At 44.9% G+C, this 17115-nt stretch overlaps 1 protein-coding gene across 1 annotated transcript in view; it reads right to left on the bottom strand.

Moving 5' to 3' along the window:
• The window catches only part of LOC132825810 (chloride intracellular channel protein 4-like), a 29571-nt gene extending 13703 nt beyond the window's left edge, over positions 1–15868 (bottom strand). Inside the window, exons 1-3 of the mRNA XM_060841300.1 lie at positions 15461–15868; positions 5545–5654; positions 172–297 (exon numbers count right to left, since the gene is read on the bottom strand). Coding sequence (XP_060697283.1) covers positions 172–297; positions 5545–5654; positions 15461–15496 — 272 coding nt within the window. The 5' untranslated portion in view covers positions 15497–15868. The remainder of the gene's footprint in view (positions 1–171; positions 298–5544; positions 5655–15460) is intronic.
• Positions 15869–17115: the final 1247 nt, after the last annotated feature.

Raw genomic sequence — 17115 nt, 5'->3', positions numbered from 1 at the left:
ATTCGTGTCTTCATGGTTTACGATAGCAAGATTTGCTCATGCACCCAGGAAGCACAGTAAACCTCCAATACCTTCTTCCCATCTCCATTGTGCAGGAGAACATTGCATCACGGCACATTTCATGAAAAGGCAAACATGCTGAAGATCACTTTGCAGTGTGTCACAACTCACTTGGGAGGGGCGAGAACCTCCTCCAGAAATTCTTCAATTTTGTTGTTATCTGTCTTAAGATCACCGTTGTAAATGAGGACAGGCAGCTGACTCCCCGGTGCAACATCCTTGAGCATGTCTGGGTTCCTGCAAGGCAGAATACAGGAGCAATGATTGTGCTTCAAAACACCTCGGAGGCCTAAATGAAGCCTGGGCCTTGTCAGCAGAGAACAAGCAGAAAGTATAGAGTAAGGAGAAAATGAGGACTGCAGATGCTGGAGATCAGAGTCGAGAGAGTGGTGCTGGAAAAACACAGCGGGTCAGGCAGCATCTGAGGAGCAGGAGAATTGATGTTTCGGGCAAAAGCTCTTCATCAGAAATCAGGCTGTGAGCTGAGGGGATTGAGAGATAAATGGGAGGGGGGTGGGGCTGGGGGTGGAAGGTGGCTGAGAGAATGATAGGTAGATGGAGGTGGGGGGGTAACAGTGATAGGTCGGGGGGAGCGGATAGGTGGGAAGGATGTTGGACAGGTAGGATAGGTCATGAGGACTGTGCAGAGTTGGAAGGTGGGAACTGGGATAAGATGAGGGGAGGGGAAATGAGGAAACTAGTGATGCCACGGGGTTGGAGGATCCCGAGGCAGAAAATGACGTTCTTCCTCCAGGCATCAGGTGGTGAGGGAGTGGTGATGGAGATGTCCAGGACCTGCATGTCCTCGGCAGAGTGGGAGGGGGAGTTGAAGTGTTCATCCATTGGGCGATGGGGTTGGTTGGTGTGGGTGACCCGGAGATGCTATCTGAAGCACTCTCCGAGTAGGAGTTCTGTCTCCCCAATGCAGGGGAGACCGCATCAGGAGCAACGGATACAATAAATGACGTGTTGAAGTGCAGGTAAAACTGTGATGGATGTGGAAGGCTCCTTTAGGGCCTTGGACGGAGATGTCGGGGGAGGTGTGGAACAGTCTTTATGGAAAGCAGATAGGGGTGGGGAGGGAAATATATCTCTGGTGATGGGGTCATTTGTAAGTGGCGGAAATGGAGCAGGATGGTGCAATGTAAATGAAGTTTGGTGGGGTGGAAAGTGAGGACCGGGGGTGTTCTGTCCTTCTTATGGTTGGAGAGGTGGGGTTCAAGGGCAGAGGTGCAGGAAGTGGATGAGATGTACTGAGGGCATTATTAACCATGTGGGAGGGGAAATTCCAGTCTTTGAAGAAGGAGGCCATCTGGTGTGTTCTGTGATGGAACTGGTACTCCTGGGAGCAGCAGAAGCAGAGGAATTGGGAATAAGGGATAGCATTTTTACAGGAGGCAAGGTGGGAGGAGGGGTAGTCCAGGTAGCTGTGGGGGTCGGGTTTGTAGAAGATGGCTGTGTTGAATCGTTCACCGTTGACGGAGATGGAGAGGTCCAGGAAGGGGAGGGAGGTGTCTAAGATGGTCCAGGTGAACTTAAGGACAGGGTGGAGGGTGTGGGTGTAATTGTGGGAGCACAAGATGGCGTTGATATAGTCATCAATGTAGCAGAAGAAAAAGTGGGGAATGGTACTGGTGTAGCTGATGGAATGTTCCACATACCCGACAAAGAGACAGGCATAGCTGGGGCCCATACGGGTGCCCATGGCTACCCCTTTGGTCTGTAGGAAGTGGGAGGATACGAAGGAGAAATTATTGAGGGTAAGGACCAGTTCAGCCAATCGAATGAGAGTGTCAGTGGAAGGATACTGGTGGGGACATTGGGTGAGGAAGAAACGGAGGGTTTGGAGGCTTTTGTCATGGCGATGGAGGTGTATAGGGTCTGAATGTCCATGGTGAAGCTGAGGTGTTGGGGCCAGGGAAACATACGTCTTGGAGGAAGTGGAGAACATGGGTGGTGTCCTGGAAGTATATGGGGAGTTCCCGGACCGGGTGGGGGAGGGGGTGGGATTGGAGATAAGGACAGTATTGAGGTAGGTGGAGCTGAGTTGGTGGGGCAGGAGCAGGTTGAAACAATGGGTCAGCCAGAATAGTCAGGCTTCTGGATTTTGGGAAGGAGGTAGAATCGGGTGGTGCTGTGTTCCTGAACAATGAGGTTGGAAGCTGTGGGTGGGAGATCCCCTGAGGTGATAGGGTTGTGTACGGTCTGGGAGATAATGGTTTGGTGAGAGGGGTGTGGGGATCATGGCCAAAGGGGCAGTAGAAGGTGGTGTCTTCGGGTTGGCACCAGGTTTCAGCGGTGTTGAGATCAGTGGCCAAACTATCTCTGCACAACCCCTTGTCTGCTGGTTTGATGAGGTTGGGGTTGGAGCAAATGGGGTGGAGGACTGCATATTGTGAGGGTGATGGGTGACGGAAGGTGGGCAGGAGTCTTGGTGGAAAAAGTAAGCCCAGAAGCAGAGGCAGCGGAAGAAGTGTTCGATGTCAGAACGCATGTTGAATTTGTTGATGCGGGAGCAGAGGGCGGGTGAAGGTGAAGCCTGTACTGAGGACAGTTTTTTCATCCTCAGTGAGGGGGAAGTCAGGGGTGGGGTGGGGGGGGATGGTGAAAACACGGCAGGGCTGGGAGCTAGGACCTGGTGCAGGGCTGATGCTGGGTGTGGGGGAGGAGACGGTCACTGGAATGGGTGTGGTAGAGAGACCGTGGGTGATGTCATTTACAGAAGTGACACTCACCCACGCATTGGGAGGGGGGAGGGGCGGGGAGTGTGACATAGGTGATGCTGTTGGAAGTGTTTAGGTGAGTGGCGTTAGCGGGGGTGGAAATGGCTGCAACAAAAATGGGGAGCGGATGTTTCAGGAAGGATAGTGGTTGGGGGCTGAGGGGAATTAGCTCCACAGCAGTTCCCATAATGTGGCATACCGCGTCAATATAATCGCTCAGAGATTCACAGCTTGCATTTGATATGTACCAAGTGTGATGGGCCTTATGCCAGGAAGAACTGGCTATCCCAATTTCTTTCCCAGGGAATCCCAATAGTCAGCAGAGACAAAAACCATTCTTAGTCAATTATTCTTTCAAACATAGGACTGCATCACCAATCCTGTTCATCCATAAAAGTGCTTGTTTTAGTGCAATTGATGTGTTTTCACATCAAATGAAACAGTATTTACTCATAAAAGGCTACAGTAAACTTTCAACTTTGCAACAAGGCACTGAGTTAACAAGATTAATCTTGGATAGCAATGTGGTTGACTCTTAACTGCCCTCTGGGCAATAAATGCTGGTCTAACCAGCGACGCCCTCATCGTGTGAATGAATAAAGAAAACTACAGGAGTTTGACATCTAACTCAGTCCAGAGTATCACAAGACACAGAAAAAAGACATAAATTTAAGAGGCATTTGGATGGTTATATGAATAGGAAGGGTTTGGAGGGATATGGGTCGGGTGCTGGCAGGTGGGACTAGATTGGGTTGGGATATCTGGTCGGCATGGACGGGTTGGACCGAAGGGTCTGTTTCCATGCTGTACATCTCTATGACTCTAAATGGAGAGAAGGTGATAGAGAAAGAGGGAGGGAGATACAGAGAGATGCACAAAGAACTTGGAGTACAAATTAGTTAAATATTGCTCAGTCTTTGGTGGATTTGAGGAAAATACTGCAGCAGGGAGTGAGAATGCACTGTCTGGGAGTGTGGTGAGGGCAGACCCAATCATGACTTTCAAAAGGAAGTTGGTAAATATTGGCTGAGGTGACCATGAATGATTTTCCTTCTCAATCTCTCCCCTCACCTGAGTTGTGCTGACCCTCAGGTTAAACCCCTACCAAACATCTCTCTTTAATGAGAGAGCAGTGCTTTGGCTTGGTAAGACTATGGCAATTTTATCTTTTCCTAGATAAACATTTTAAGAGAAAAATATTTGCACGGCTATGGGGGAAAAGCAGGAGGAGTAGAACAAATTGACTTCTTGCAAAGATATGGGTTAAACAAGATAGGCTAAATGGCCTGTTACCATTCTATGCATCCATCCAACGTATCCCTCAAATTATCTTAAATTTCCATTTAATTATTAATAAAGTGACTCTGGTGTAAGGCAAAGACAAAGTTACTTGTGCCACCTCTCTCAAAGAAGCAGTTAAAAATACCTTGGAGTTTATACTTGATAACCGATAACCAATAACTAGAGTTTGGGTGGGGGGCAGGGGTGCAGGGAAGCAGGGGATGGAGTGATGATAAGCAGATGGAAACGAATGAGGAGACAATGGCTGAGTGGTGTTATCACTGGACTGTTAATGCAGATAATGTTCAGGGGTGAAGAGGTAATGGGCAGGAACATGGGTTCAATTCCCACTGTGGTATTAAATAAAAATTAATCTGGAAATAAGAGTCTAATTACTCTAATAAGAGTCTAAAGAAACAATTGCTTACTGTCAGGGGAAAACCCATCTGGTTTAGTAACATCCTTTAGGGAAGGAAACTGCCATCCTTACCTGGTCTGGCTACATGTGACTCCAGACCCACAGCAATATGGTTGACTCTAAATTGCTCTCTGGACAAATAGGGAAGAGCCATAAATCCTGGCCTAGCCAGCTATGCCCTCATCCCAAGAATGAATAATAAAATGAATCCAGATTTCAGAGGACATTGTACAACCCAGCAGTGCTAACCACAGTGGTTAGCACTGCTGCCTCACAGCGCCAGAGACCCCGGGTTCAATTCCCGACTCAGGTGACTGTGTGTGGAGTTTGCACATTCTCCCTGTGTCTGCTCGGGCTTCCTCCGGGTGCTCCGGTTTCCTCCACAGTCCAAAAATGTGCAGGTCAGGTGAATTGGCCATGCTAAATTGCCCGTAGTGTTAGGTGAAGGGGTAAACGTAGGGGAATGGAACTGGGTGGGTTGCGGGTCGGTGTGGACTTGTTGGGCCGTAGGGCCTGTTTCTCACACTGTAAGTAATCTAATCTAATCTAATCCCCAGCTTGAAAAGACTGTGAATTAAGTGGAAATTTTAGTGTAAGACATCACAGGATTAGAAGAGACATAACATTCACACAAGTGATCAGTTACACACAAGCTAAAACATTAAACGCTGAAACTTCACCAGCGACCATTCCTTCCTAGTAAGTTAAAGGCAGTCAGCTCTGAATTAAACATTACGTTCTCAAACAATATCTTGTTCTTTGCAGTAATTGGCAAAGAACAATCTTCCTCAAATAATTAAACACCAAAATGTAAAATAAAAGATTGGCACAGAGATATCATCAGGGCTCTCTTGGAGATGACCAGGCAAACAGCTGAGAATCAAATCTGAAAGGGGCATATAGGAGGGGAGGTCGAAAAATAATAATGTTGCAGGTAGAACATGAGATATATACTAAACATTCAGGCCTTTCTGGGATTCAGCTCCAACAGTGCCCATTGTCATATCTCTTTGTACCTTTGTCTCTAGGATCAACACTCAGTTCACCTGAAACAGCACCCACCTCTTCATATCCACCGTGTTAATGGTGAAAGCAACTTTCTTTAACCACAGGATCATGAACAAGCGTTGGGAGAATGGACAATTCCCAATGGACCCACCATCGTCACTGGCCTGCACACAAAGATTCAATTGTTATGATGGTCTTTGTTCAATTAGCTGGAGTAAAGGACTGACACTTCTTATAACTCTTCAAAACATGAAACAATTGCGTAACTACTGATAGTTTGATGACAGCATTAACTGCACTAAAAGGCACAGACGCAGCGTTAACAAAGGTATGGCGGCTCAGTGGTTAGCCCTGCTGCCTCAAAGCGCCAGGGACCCGGGTACGATTCCAGCCTCAGACAACTGTCTGTGTGGAGTTTGCACATTCCCCCCATGTCTGTGTTGGTTTCCTCCAGGTACTCCAGTTTCCTCCCACAGTCCAAACATGGCAGGTCAGGTGAATTAACTGTGCTAAATTGCTCATAGTGTTCAGGGATGTATGGTTTAAGAGCAGAAATTGGGCTAAATTTAGGGTATGGCAATGGGTCTGGGTGAATTACTCTTTGGAGGGTCGGTGTGAACTGGTTGGGCCTAAGAGCCTGTTTCCACGCTGTAGGGATTCTATTCTAAGCAGATATGCATAGTACAGAGAGGGAGTGAGGAAACGTTCCATTGGATTGGGGTGCCCAAGCCTCAGCAACTTTGGATGTTTCTGGGGCAGGAGGGACAAGGTGTGGTGAACGGGGCTGAAAATAAAAACAAACAAGGGAGTAAATAAGAGAATTCTTCACTAAGATGACTCCTTGAGTCTTAAAACTGAGCACTCATACAAGGCTGGTTGTTTTGGCTCACAGTAATGAAATCACTGGGACCTTTCAGATTGTTGTCTCTCAAAGTATGTTAGATCAGATAGGAACACCACAAGAATTTCTCAGAGGAATGAAGCAACACTGTGCTATGCAAGAGGCAGTTGCATAACAAATAAAAATGTTGTTGCTTTGGAAACTGAGGCATGTTGGGCAGTGTATGGCCACTAGATAATAACTGCTTTTTACAGAAAGCTAGAGTTTCCTGAGGAATGTACATTTCATCAGAACCTTTTACACCCTCAGGATTTAGGAGGAGAAAGTGAGGACTACAGATGCTGGAGACCAGAGCTGAAAATGTGTTGCTGGAAAAGCGCAGCAGGCCAGGCAGCATCCGAAGAGCAGGAGAATCGACGTTTCAGGCATGAGCCCTTCTTCAGGAAACAGGAATCTTGATTCCTGAAGAAGGGCTCATGCCCGAAACGTTGATTCTCCTGCTCTTTGGATGCTGCCTCGCCTGCTGCGCTTTTCCAGCAACACATTTTCAACCCTCAGGATTTACCAAAGCAATTTGCAGGTGATATGCCAAGTGTGATTCAATGTTTGGTGAATTTGATGCACAATTTCTTTTGTTGTTAACACTTCAGCCATGCAGAATGGCTGAACTTGCCATTATCACGATTTCTGTCCTAAGTAAACAGAAAATGCGGGGCAGCTCAGTGGCTAGCACTGCTGCCTCACAGCACCAGGGACATGGGTTCGATTCCTGCCTCAGGCAACTGTCTGTGTGGAGTTTGCACATTCGCCCTGTATTTGCGTGGGTTTCTTCCAGGTGCTCTGGTTTCTTCCCATAATCCAAAGATGTGCAGGTCAGGTGAATTGACCATGCTAAATTGCCCAAAGTATTAGGTGCATTAGTCAGGGGTAAATATAGGGTAGGGTAATGGGTCTGGGTGGATTGCTCTTTGGAGGGTCAGTGTGGACTAGTTGGGCCGAAGGGCCTGTTTCCATACTGTAGGATTCTAATCTAACCTAAAATGGTTCAAAGAACCAGCAAAAGTTATTACTACAAGTCACCGTGGACACCATTTTGTGCTTAGGTACACAGACAGCTATCAACAGTAGTCAATTCAATAGAAGAAATATGTTTCCCTTTCTGAGACAATCAGTAGATTCCTTGCGAAAATAAATGTACAAGTTTTATTGGGAATTGGGATGGGGTAGATGGGAAAGGTTGCTTTGTATTCTGAAGAGCTGGGTTCAAATTCAGCTTATCCTCAGTGTCCTATATGCAACTGAGCATGGACGATGAAGGGGAATCCCTGATGTCATGGCTCAGCTCTCTGGAAATTCAGCCTCAGAACATTAGCTTCTCCTATTCCTCTCCCCAGTTTTTTTTCAAAGACATGTCTGAAACATTTCTTTTCAACTAAAGTTCTACCACCATTAAAATTCCACAACTGAAAGAAGAGGGCTGATAACTGGCGCCACTGGGCATTGGTCCAAATTCTGCCATAGACAATGGAAACAGACCCTTTGATCCTACCAGTCCATGCCAACCATAATCCCAAACTAAACGAGTCCCACCTGGCTGCTGTTAGCCCAGGTCCCTTCAAACATTTCTTATTCATTTACTCATCCAATCGTCTTTTAAACATCATAACCGTGCTCATTCCACATATAAATTCCACAGCACCAGAGACCCGGGTTCAATTCCATCCCCCCACCCCGCACCCACCGCACCCCCACCCCGCCCCCCCCCCCCCCCCCCCCACCCCCAGGCAACTATCTGTGTGGAGTTTGCACGTTCTCCCCGTGTCTGTTTGGGTTTCCTCTGAGTGCTCCGGTTTCTTCTCACAGTCCAAAGCTGTGCAGGTCAGGTGAATTGGCCATGCTAAATTGCCTGTAGTGTCAGGTGAAGGGATAGATGTAGGGATATGGGTAGGTTGCTCTTTGGTGGGTCGGTGTGGACTTGTTGGGCCGAAGGGCCTGTTTCCACACTGTAAGCAATCTAATCTAATAAATCACTCTCAATGTAAAAAGGTTGCCCCTTATGTCTGTTTAAAGTCTTTCTCCTCTCACCTTAAAAATATGCTCCCTTGGCTTGAAATCCCCCATTCTAGGGAAAAGACATCCGCCATTCACCTTATCTATAAACTTCTATATGGTCACCTTCTATGCTCCAATGAAAGAAAAACTCACCCTATCCAGCCTCTCCTTATAATTCAAACCTTCCATTTCCGGCAACATCCTGGTAACATTCTGAACTCTCTCCAGCTTAATAATATCATTCCTATAACAGGGCAACCGGACTGAACACAGCACAGCAGAAGAGGCCTCACTAATGTGGTGTCCAACCTCCACATGATGTTGCAACTCCAGTTAACTGGGAATGCCAACCGTGATTAAAAACAATTCCTGGAGGCTTTTGACATGCCTTGCCCTATTCTCCAATCATTAGTCAGCCAGCTCTTGGCTACTCAGTTCTGCACTAATTGAAATGCAAAAATTGGATAGTGCTCGACTGTCAATCAACTTGCCCTTCTTTCCCATTTGTAAGATCAAACTCATGTCACAGAATAAAATCTCTCCTAATTCCATCCTAAGCAATTTCTAAGCACTCCTCTCTACAACAATTCCATTATGCTATCTTGCAATACTTTAGATTAGATTCACTACAATATGGAAACAGGCCCTTCAGTCCAACAAGTCCATACTGACCCTCCAAAGAGTAACCCACTCAGACCCACTTCCCTCTGACCAATGTACCTAGCACTATGGGCAACTTAGAATGGCCAATTCACCTGCCCTGCACATCTTTGGATTGTGAGAGGAAACTGGAGCACCCAGAGGAAACCCACGCTTGTTATAATAATCTTATGATATGCTCAGGTTTTTTCATGCTATGCTTAGTTCTGAAAAGTTGGAAAAGCTTATTTAATAAGAACATTAAATTTGATGTTGCATATGGTGTGCAGGAAAGGTTCCTTTCAAGAAATTACATGAACTGCCTCACAATATTTGCCATTGTAGGTTACCACTACATTTACATTTACATTTCATGCCAAATACTTCCTGGTGCATTCACCCTCAGAACTTTTATATTGCTTCCAGTCCTTCAGAGCACCATGCTGGGAGGGCCGAAGAAGGTGGCTTTTCCGCAATGAGCCTTTGTGACAGCTACCTCAAGCTTCAGTCCATCCCTCCACACATAGTCTTAGACCTTGCCATTTTCCATGATACAATTTAGGTGGAAGTGGGTACTGCAGATGCAGGAGATCAGAGTCAAACTTAGAGTGGTGCTGGAAAAACAAGCAGGTCAGGCAGCATCCGAGGAGCAAGAAAAATCGATGTTTCAGGCAAAAGCACTTCATCAGGAAACTTTTGCCTGAAATGTTGACTTTTCCTGCTCCTCGGATGCTGCCTGAACTGCTGTGCTTTTCCAGCATGACTCTAATCTTGACCCACGATATAATCTAGCTAATTCTTACGTCCAATGAACTGTGACTGCAGAAATAGCAGATTCTCCTGCACTACCTCACCCAATGTTGAAGCATTCCACACGACCGTCACACTGACCTTACTCAGTCATTTTCTGATTGACAGTTGTCAAAAGATTAAATGGCGCTGAACAAAATTAGTTCACTGCTTGACAAGCAATTAAGCACTTTAAACGTAAAATCAAATAAATGTATATTATTCAGCTTTTTGTGAGCCATTGATACCAGCTTGGTAGACTTTAAGATGTGCTTTTAAATGTTTATGAAATAACATCAGCAAGAAAGCTGGCTCCAAGGCAATGCAATGGCCACAGACACATTCAATGATGAAATTTGGATTTGAATTCTACCTTTCCTCAACATTCAGTCTATGATGAAAAAGGGAAGTGAACTTTCAGTTTTTAAAAAAATTCATTCTGCGGATGTGGGTATTGCTGGCTGGGTTGTACAATCCTAACTGCCCTTGAGAAAGTAGCAGTGAGCTGCCTTCTTTAATCACTGCTGTCCATGTGGTAAAGGTACACCATTTAGAAGGGGTTGCAAGATTTTGGCACAGTGACACTGGAGGAACAATGATACATTTCCAAATCAGAATGGTGTATTTGGCGCGGAACTGTAGGTGGTGGTGTTCCCATATATCTGCTGCCCTTATCCTTCCAGATGGCAGGGATTATGAATTTGGACGGTGCTGTGGAAGGACTCTTGCTGAGTTGAACAAACACAAACTAGGACAAGTCATTGGGATCGTGTGTTTACGTAACTATAATGGTTAGAAGTCTCACCGAGCCAATGGACAAGAAATGCTGCTGTGCAACGTGGGAAAGATCATAATCCTTAAGGAGGAGGATCATCAATGCTGGATAGTGAAACATTTGAATACCAATGTCAAACTCCAAATCAAGAGTTTAGAAGGACTAAGGTGCACAGCTAAGGCCAACAAAATCGACTCTGCCATTAGGGAACTGGAAGAACTCAATGACACTTTGGTCTTAACTGTTTCAACATTGACTACCTTCACCTTATGGATCTGTGTGTTTGAAGCCAGGCATGTCTGATAGTCCCCCACTGGAATATATATTTATTACCATGTTTTAAAATTAACTCTGTTCTTATTGTACATAGAAGAAAGTGAGGACTGCAGATTCTGGAGATCAGAGCTGAAAATGTGTTGCTGGACAAGCGCAGCAGGTCAGGCAGCATCCAAGGAGCAGGAGAATCGACGTTTCAGGCATGAGCCCTTCTTCAGGAATGAGGAGAGTGTGCCAAGCAGGCTGCTCCCGGCACCTTCCCCTGCAACCGCAAGAAATGCAAAACTTGCGCCCAAACATCCCCCCTCGCCTCCCTCCAAGACCTCAAGAGACCCTTCCATATCTGCCACAAATTCACCTGCACCTCCACACACATCATTTACTGCATCCGCTGCACCCAATGCGGCCTCCTCTATATTGGGGAGACGGGCCACCTACTTTGGAACGTTTCAGAGAACATCTCTGGGACACCCGGACCAACCAACCCAACCACCCCGTGGCTCAACACTTCAACTCCCCCTCCCACTCCACCAAGGACATGCAGGTCCTTGGCCTCCTCCATCGCCAGACGATAGCAACACGACGACTGGAGGAAGAGCGCCTCATCTTCCGCCTAGGAACCCTCCAACCACAAGGGATGAACTCAGATTTCTCCAGTTTCCTCATTTCCCCTCCCCCCACCTTGTCTCAGTCCCAACCCTCGAACTCAGCACCACCTTCCTAAACTGCAATCTTCTTCCTGACCTCTCCGCCCCCACCTCCACTCCGGCCTATCACCCTCACCTTAACCTCCTTCAACCCATCGCATTTCCAACTCCCCTCCCCCAAGTCCCTCCTCCCTACCTTTTATCTTAGCCTTATTGTACATAGAAACAATTTTACAGAGATATACTCCTGAAGCAAGGACTGCTAATCAGTTCTAATTTTGCAATGGCAGTGCTGAATGTTGGGTGTGGTGTCTGTAGTGACAGAACTTCTTATACCATTTGGCACAAGGAAACACTGTTCCCTGCCTCACCTGAAAATCTGGTTCGAACGTTGGCCGATGCTCCCAACTGGAAGATATGCATTTGAGAGTTTCAGGATGGGAAGGCCATTTTTGAAAGGTTGGCCAGGCAATTGTTAAAGATAGCAGCTCTATCTGGATACCAATATGGAGGAAAGACTTCAGAGCTCAGAAAAAATATTACTTGGAAGATCTTACCTAGTTTCTTAGAGTGGGATAAAGGATCGACACAACATTGAGGGCCAAATGGCCTGTACTGTTATGTGTCTATGTGTGTGAAATGACCTACCACAAGGAATAGTTCTGAGACAATAGCCGTAGACGGTGAAGCTAGTTATGTAGATGAGGGAGCGGAATAGGAGGACCTGTTGGTCAGTTTTAAGGAATTGGGCGGGCCGAGGATTATAAACACTGATACAGACCATTTGAATTGGATCCTGTATTGTGAATTAGATGTAAAAAAATCTCATTGTGGAAGATGGTCTTAGGGTTGTGGCTTTCAGGACTGCACTAGACAATGGGATCCTTTCACATTTTGACATGGCATTTTTCAAAAGAATGTGTACATGTTCTGCCTGATAGGCTTGACAAACCCAAAACATCAATTCCAGAGAGACAGCTGCTTCTATACCAATACCTTCCTCATAATTCTCATTCCCTGCAGCCTCATAAAGCACAAAGCATTGCCACACTGGGCAGCAATTTGTACTCTGAGGAAGTGAGGACTGCAGACACTGGAGATCAGAGTCTAGATTATAGTGCTGGAAAAGCACAGGTTAGGCAGCATCCGAGGAGCAGGAGAATCGAGGTTTCGGGCATAAGCCCTTCATCCGGAATCCTCTCCAGCAGCTTCCCTACCACTGACATCAGGCTCACTGGACTATAATTACCTGGATTATCCCTGCTACCCTTCTTAAACAGTCCTCTGGGACCTCAGCTGAGTTCGAGGATGCTGCAAGGATATCTGTTAAAGCCCCAGCTATTTCCTCTCTTGCTTCCTTTTGTAACCTGGGATAGTTTCCATCTGGACCTGGGGACTTGTCCACCTTAATGCCTTTTAGAATACCCAATACTTGCTCACTCCTTATGACAACTTGAACCAGAATAATCAAACATCTGTCCCTAACCTCATCATCTGGCATGTCCCTCTCTTTGATTACTACCAACACAAAGTACTCATTAAGAATCTCACCCATTTTCTCTGACTCCATGCATAACTTTCCTCCTTTATCCTTGAGTGGGCCAACCCTTTCTCTAGTTACCCTCTTGTTCCTTATATACGAACAAAAGGCTTTGGGATTTTCTTTAACCCTGTTTGCTAAAGAGATTTCATGACCCCTCTTAATTCCTCATTTCAGATTGGTCTGACATTCCTGATATCCTTCCAAAGCTTCGTCTGTCTTCAGTTGTCTAGACCTTATATATGCTTCCTTTTTTCCTCTTAGAGACAAAAAAAACTGCAGATGCTGGAATCCAAAGTAGACAGGCAGGAGGCTGGAAGAACACAGTGAGGCAGGCAGCATCAGGATGTGGAGAAGTCAACATTTTGGGTGTAACCCTTCTTCAGGATGGGTCAGTGTGGACTGGTTGGACTGAAGGCCCTGTTTCCGCACTGTAGGGAATCTAATCTAATCTATTCAGGACCTGAAGAAGGGTTAGACCCGAAACATTGACTTCTTCACCACGTGATGCTGCCTGGCTGGCTATGTTCTTCCAGTCGCCTCCTTTTTCCTCTTAGCTAGTCTCACAACCTCACCTGTCATCCATGGCTCCCTAAACTTACCATTCAGAGAACAAGAAAACAACTGAGAACATTTAAAGCATAACGAGTAAAGCAAAAACTAGGAAAGAACCATAAATTAAATGTTAAGAGCACACAATAACAGTGAAAACTGGTTTGTACTAATGATCTATGTTGGTTAGATGGTAGTACAACTGGTTTTAATCAATGTTAAACGCATACCTCCTGTGTTGTAACTCGCAGTCATCATTTCCACCTCAGTAACCTGTACTATTTATCATTTGCAACTTTGAAATCAGAGGCCATGTTCTGTATATGCTCTTGCCAGGTTTAAGGTAATTTATTCTCATCACCTTTGTCAAAGGTAAACTGCTTTGTATTTTCAGCTTCTTGTCTTTGCTGTTGCAACATTGTAGCTTGCATAAGAAGGCAGCTTCTATTACCTTCTCCAGCGCAACTAGGGATGAATGACAAATGCTGGCCTCCTCGCAATATCCATATTCCCGTGAACAAATACAGAAAAACAAAACCAGAAGTTGGTCACGCTTTGCTGCATTTCATTGGTGCCTTTAACTTCTTGGAAAGAGTACTGTTCATTTTGAGAATTGTAGATTGCATAGTTATGAGTTAGTAATAACGCTGCCAACATTAATTTTTCAGAATCTATAACATCAAGTGTAAGCGACAGGAGGCGCTGGAATGAACAGATGGTGCTGCCATCAAATATCACTATGAGCTCTGCCTGTAATGAAGAAACCGTGATAGCAATCTCATCCTAAAATCACTCAAATGTCTCTTTTTAATTTATCAAATCAACTCTTTGATAGATTTCAGCCTGTAACTTATACCTGTATATCCACTTCCCTATACCTAGCCAACCCAAATTCTGATTAAAATAGTGTGTAACTAGTCCCAAAAATCAATTACTTATCCTTTATGTGCAAGTCCTCAAAGAGATTCCAAACATTTATCACCAAGATGTTACCATGACTGTCAAAGGTAAACAAAATAATAAGCTCAATAGATTGGTGAAAACCATCCATGTAAGAGAAGCACAGAGATGGCAGATTAAAAAATAATAAAAATATATTAATCTGATACTGGGGCAGAAACAGGGCAAATTGATCATGAAATGTAAATGTGTTAAGTAATGGATTGAAATCACTTGAAGATGACTGTTGTAAAAGGTCTTGCGAGCAATGCTAAATGCATCTTAACCAATAATTGGAATACGTGGGGAGCAGTTGTAAACAGAATGACAGGGATATGTGCATGAGCAAAGAGAACGGATGAAAAACTTAAAGACGGAAAAGAAAACCAAAACAAACACATTCCTGAGCAGAGTTTGAAAGAATGCATCTCAGGGCGGAACCTCTTAAAAGCTAAATTACAAATGCTTGAGATCAAACCAACTGGCAATATTACTTCAAATTAAAACAGGTGGATCTAAGCAAGCACAAAGCAAATAGTGAAAATATACGTTAGGAAAGAGCATTCTTAGGATCATATGTAAGGCTAAAGTCTTCACAACAGAAACTGCTTGGCCTTTGAAGAAATAATTCAACTTTCATGAGCAGGAAATGCCTCTGAATTCCAATTGTTCTCACTTACTTGAAATGCAAAGTTCAGAGAATGTGAAACAATTTTCCACAGAGAGAACTAAATGAATTTGTTACATGAAGAACTGTCCAAAACAAAGTTGTTATCATTTCAAAGCTAGTTGAATAAATCCTATCACTTTTACAACAGACGTGTTTAAATTTAATCAAGGGAGGAAGTTTAAATAAATTATTTCAACAAAAAAAATAAAGTTTGACATAAGACTTTGATGTTTTTTAAATCAGCTCTTACCTTAATGAACAGCTCGATCTTGGGGTCCTCTGCCATTCTGTCCCTGTTGTATTCAGCAACTTGCTTAGCAGCTGATTTTGACAGTAAATCCCCAGCTTTTCTGGTTGGCTTCTCAAACACTGACCTACAAGACCACACCCAGCAAGTTCAGTGAAAGACTGAATGGAGCCTTTCCGCAGAAGCTGACCACAGCTCGGGAATCGTGCTCCCTCTCTGGATCAGGAGAATTTGCGTTCTTTATCCCAGCATAAAACTGCAGAAAGAGAAGTGATTTACCGATCTCTCTTGATCGGCAGCACCAATTTTTGTTTGCTGGATATTCAGTGCACTGTTTATGCAACCTACCACCCAGAAACTGAAAGGGTGTGGGAGGGATTAGCAAATAGTTTCTCTCCTCCCAAATGGTATTGATTTCAGGTTGTACACAGTGAATGACTGGTTCGTGGAGCTGAGTACCAGGAATGTGGAAGTGATGTTACTGGATCGTTGACAAGGGGTGTAACCTGATCAACTAATTGGTACATTCTTTAAATATGTCCAAAGCAAACCAGATGCTTTGGATAATATTGAGGAAATTAATGTGGTGTCATATTCAATAGATTTGACTCAGGTCTTCCAGTATCTGCATCATCAGCAACTGCATGTGGTTTTTTAAATCAATCTGTTTGGATATATTATGACACATTTCCAGGCTAGTTGAGTCTTGAACCTGAACCTCCTAACCCAGAGGATGCGATACTACCACTGTGCCACAAGAGCTCTAGCAAGTGGATGTAAACTGCAGCAATCACACTGGGCCCCTGTGGTAGTGCTGGTGCTCCAACATCCCCTGAAATCCCCTGCAAAGTTTAAACATCCAATCGGCTGATTTCCAATGGCACGATACTTCATGACCGTCTTCAACTCTGAGCTCAGTTTGAGGGACCTGCGATAAATATGCGGGATTTCACTACATAGGCAGACGGGAAGTGTTACACTACTTTATGGTTGATGTAAATGAGAACATTGGGAGGGGGATGGAAAGGAAGTTTTCAGATGACATAAAGATTGGCTGTATGGATAATAGTGAGCAGGAAGATGTTCGGTTACAGGAGGATATTTGTCAGATCAGTGACAGATGGAATTTGACTTTAATAAATGTGAGGTGATTTGCTTTCAAAGATGGAGCAAAACAAGGGAGTACTCAACGCAAGACACTCAAGTTCAAACAAAAGAATCTTGGGGGTGTTTGTCCACAGATCGCTGAAGGTGGCATACAGGACACTGTTGTGATTGGAACAAGGTCAATCAGGTGGACCTCATAGAATTGGGGCTGTAAATCTGATCCAATCAGAGAGCCCTGGCAGACAGAGATGAACAGGAGGGTCCGGGCTTCTGTTCATCCTAGGAGCTAGCTCTGTGCCAGCTAGGTCAGTGTCATGTACTAGCACCTATAAATAAAGGATGTCTTGGTGATAAGATGGATAATAACTGCATCGTGGAGTTATTTCAGACGCTTGCCTTTATTAGTTGTGGCATAGATTACAAGAGCAGGGAGGCCATGTTGGAGCTGTACAGGACTCTGGTTAGGTCACAGCTAGAATTGTGTGCGCCATTCTAGTCACTACAGTAAAGGAAGGATGGGATTGCACTGGAGGGGCTGCAATGGAGATTCA

Source organism: Hemiscyllium ocellatum, chromosome 21, assembly GCF_020745735.1.
Source record: "Hemiscyllium ocellatum isolate sHemOce1 chromosome 21, sHemOce1.pat.X.cur, whole genome shotgun sequence".
Lineage (NCBI taxonomy): Eukaryota > Metazoa > Chordata > Chondrichthyes > Orectolobiformes > Hemiscylliidae > Hemiscyllium > Hemiscyllium ocellatum.
Note: the sequence above shows the minus strand (reverse complement) of the source record. Positions and strands in the feature narration are given on the sequence as shown.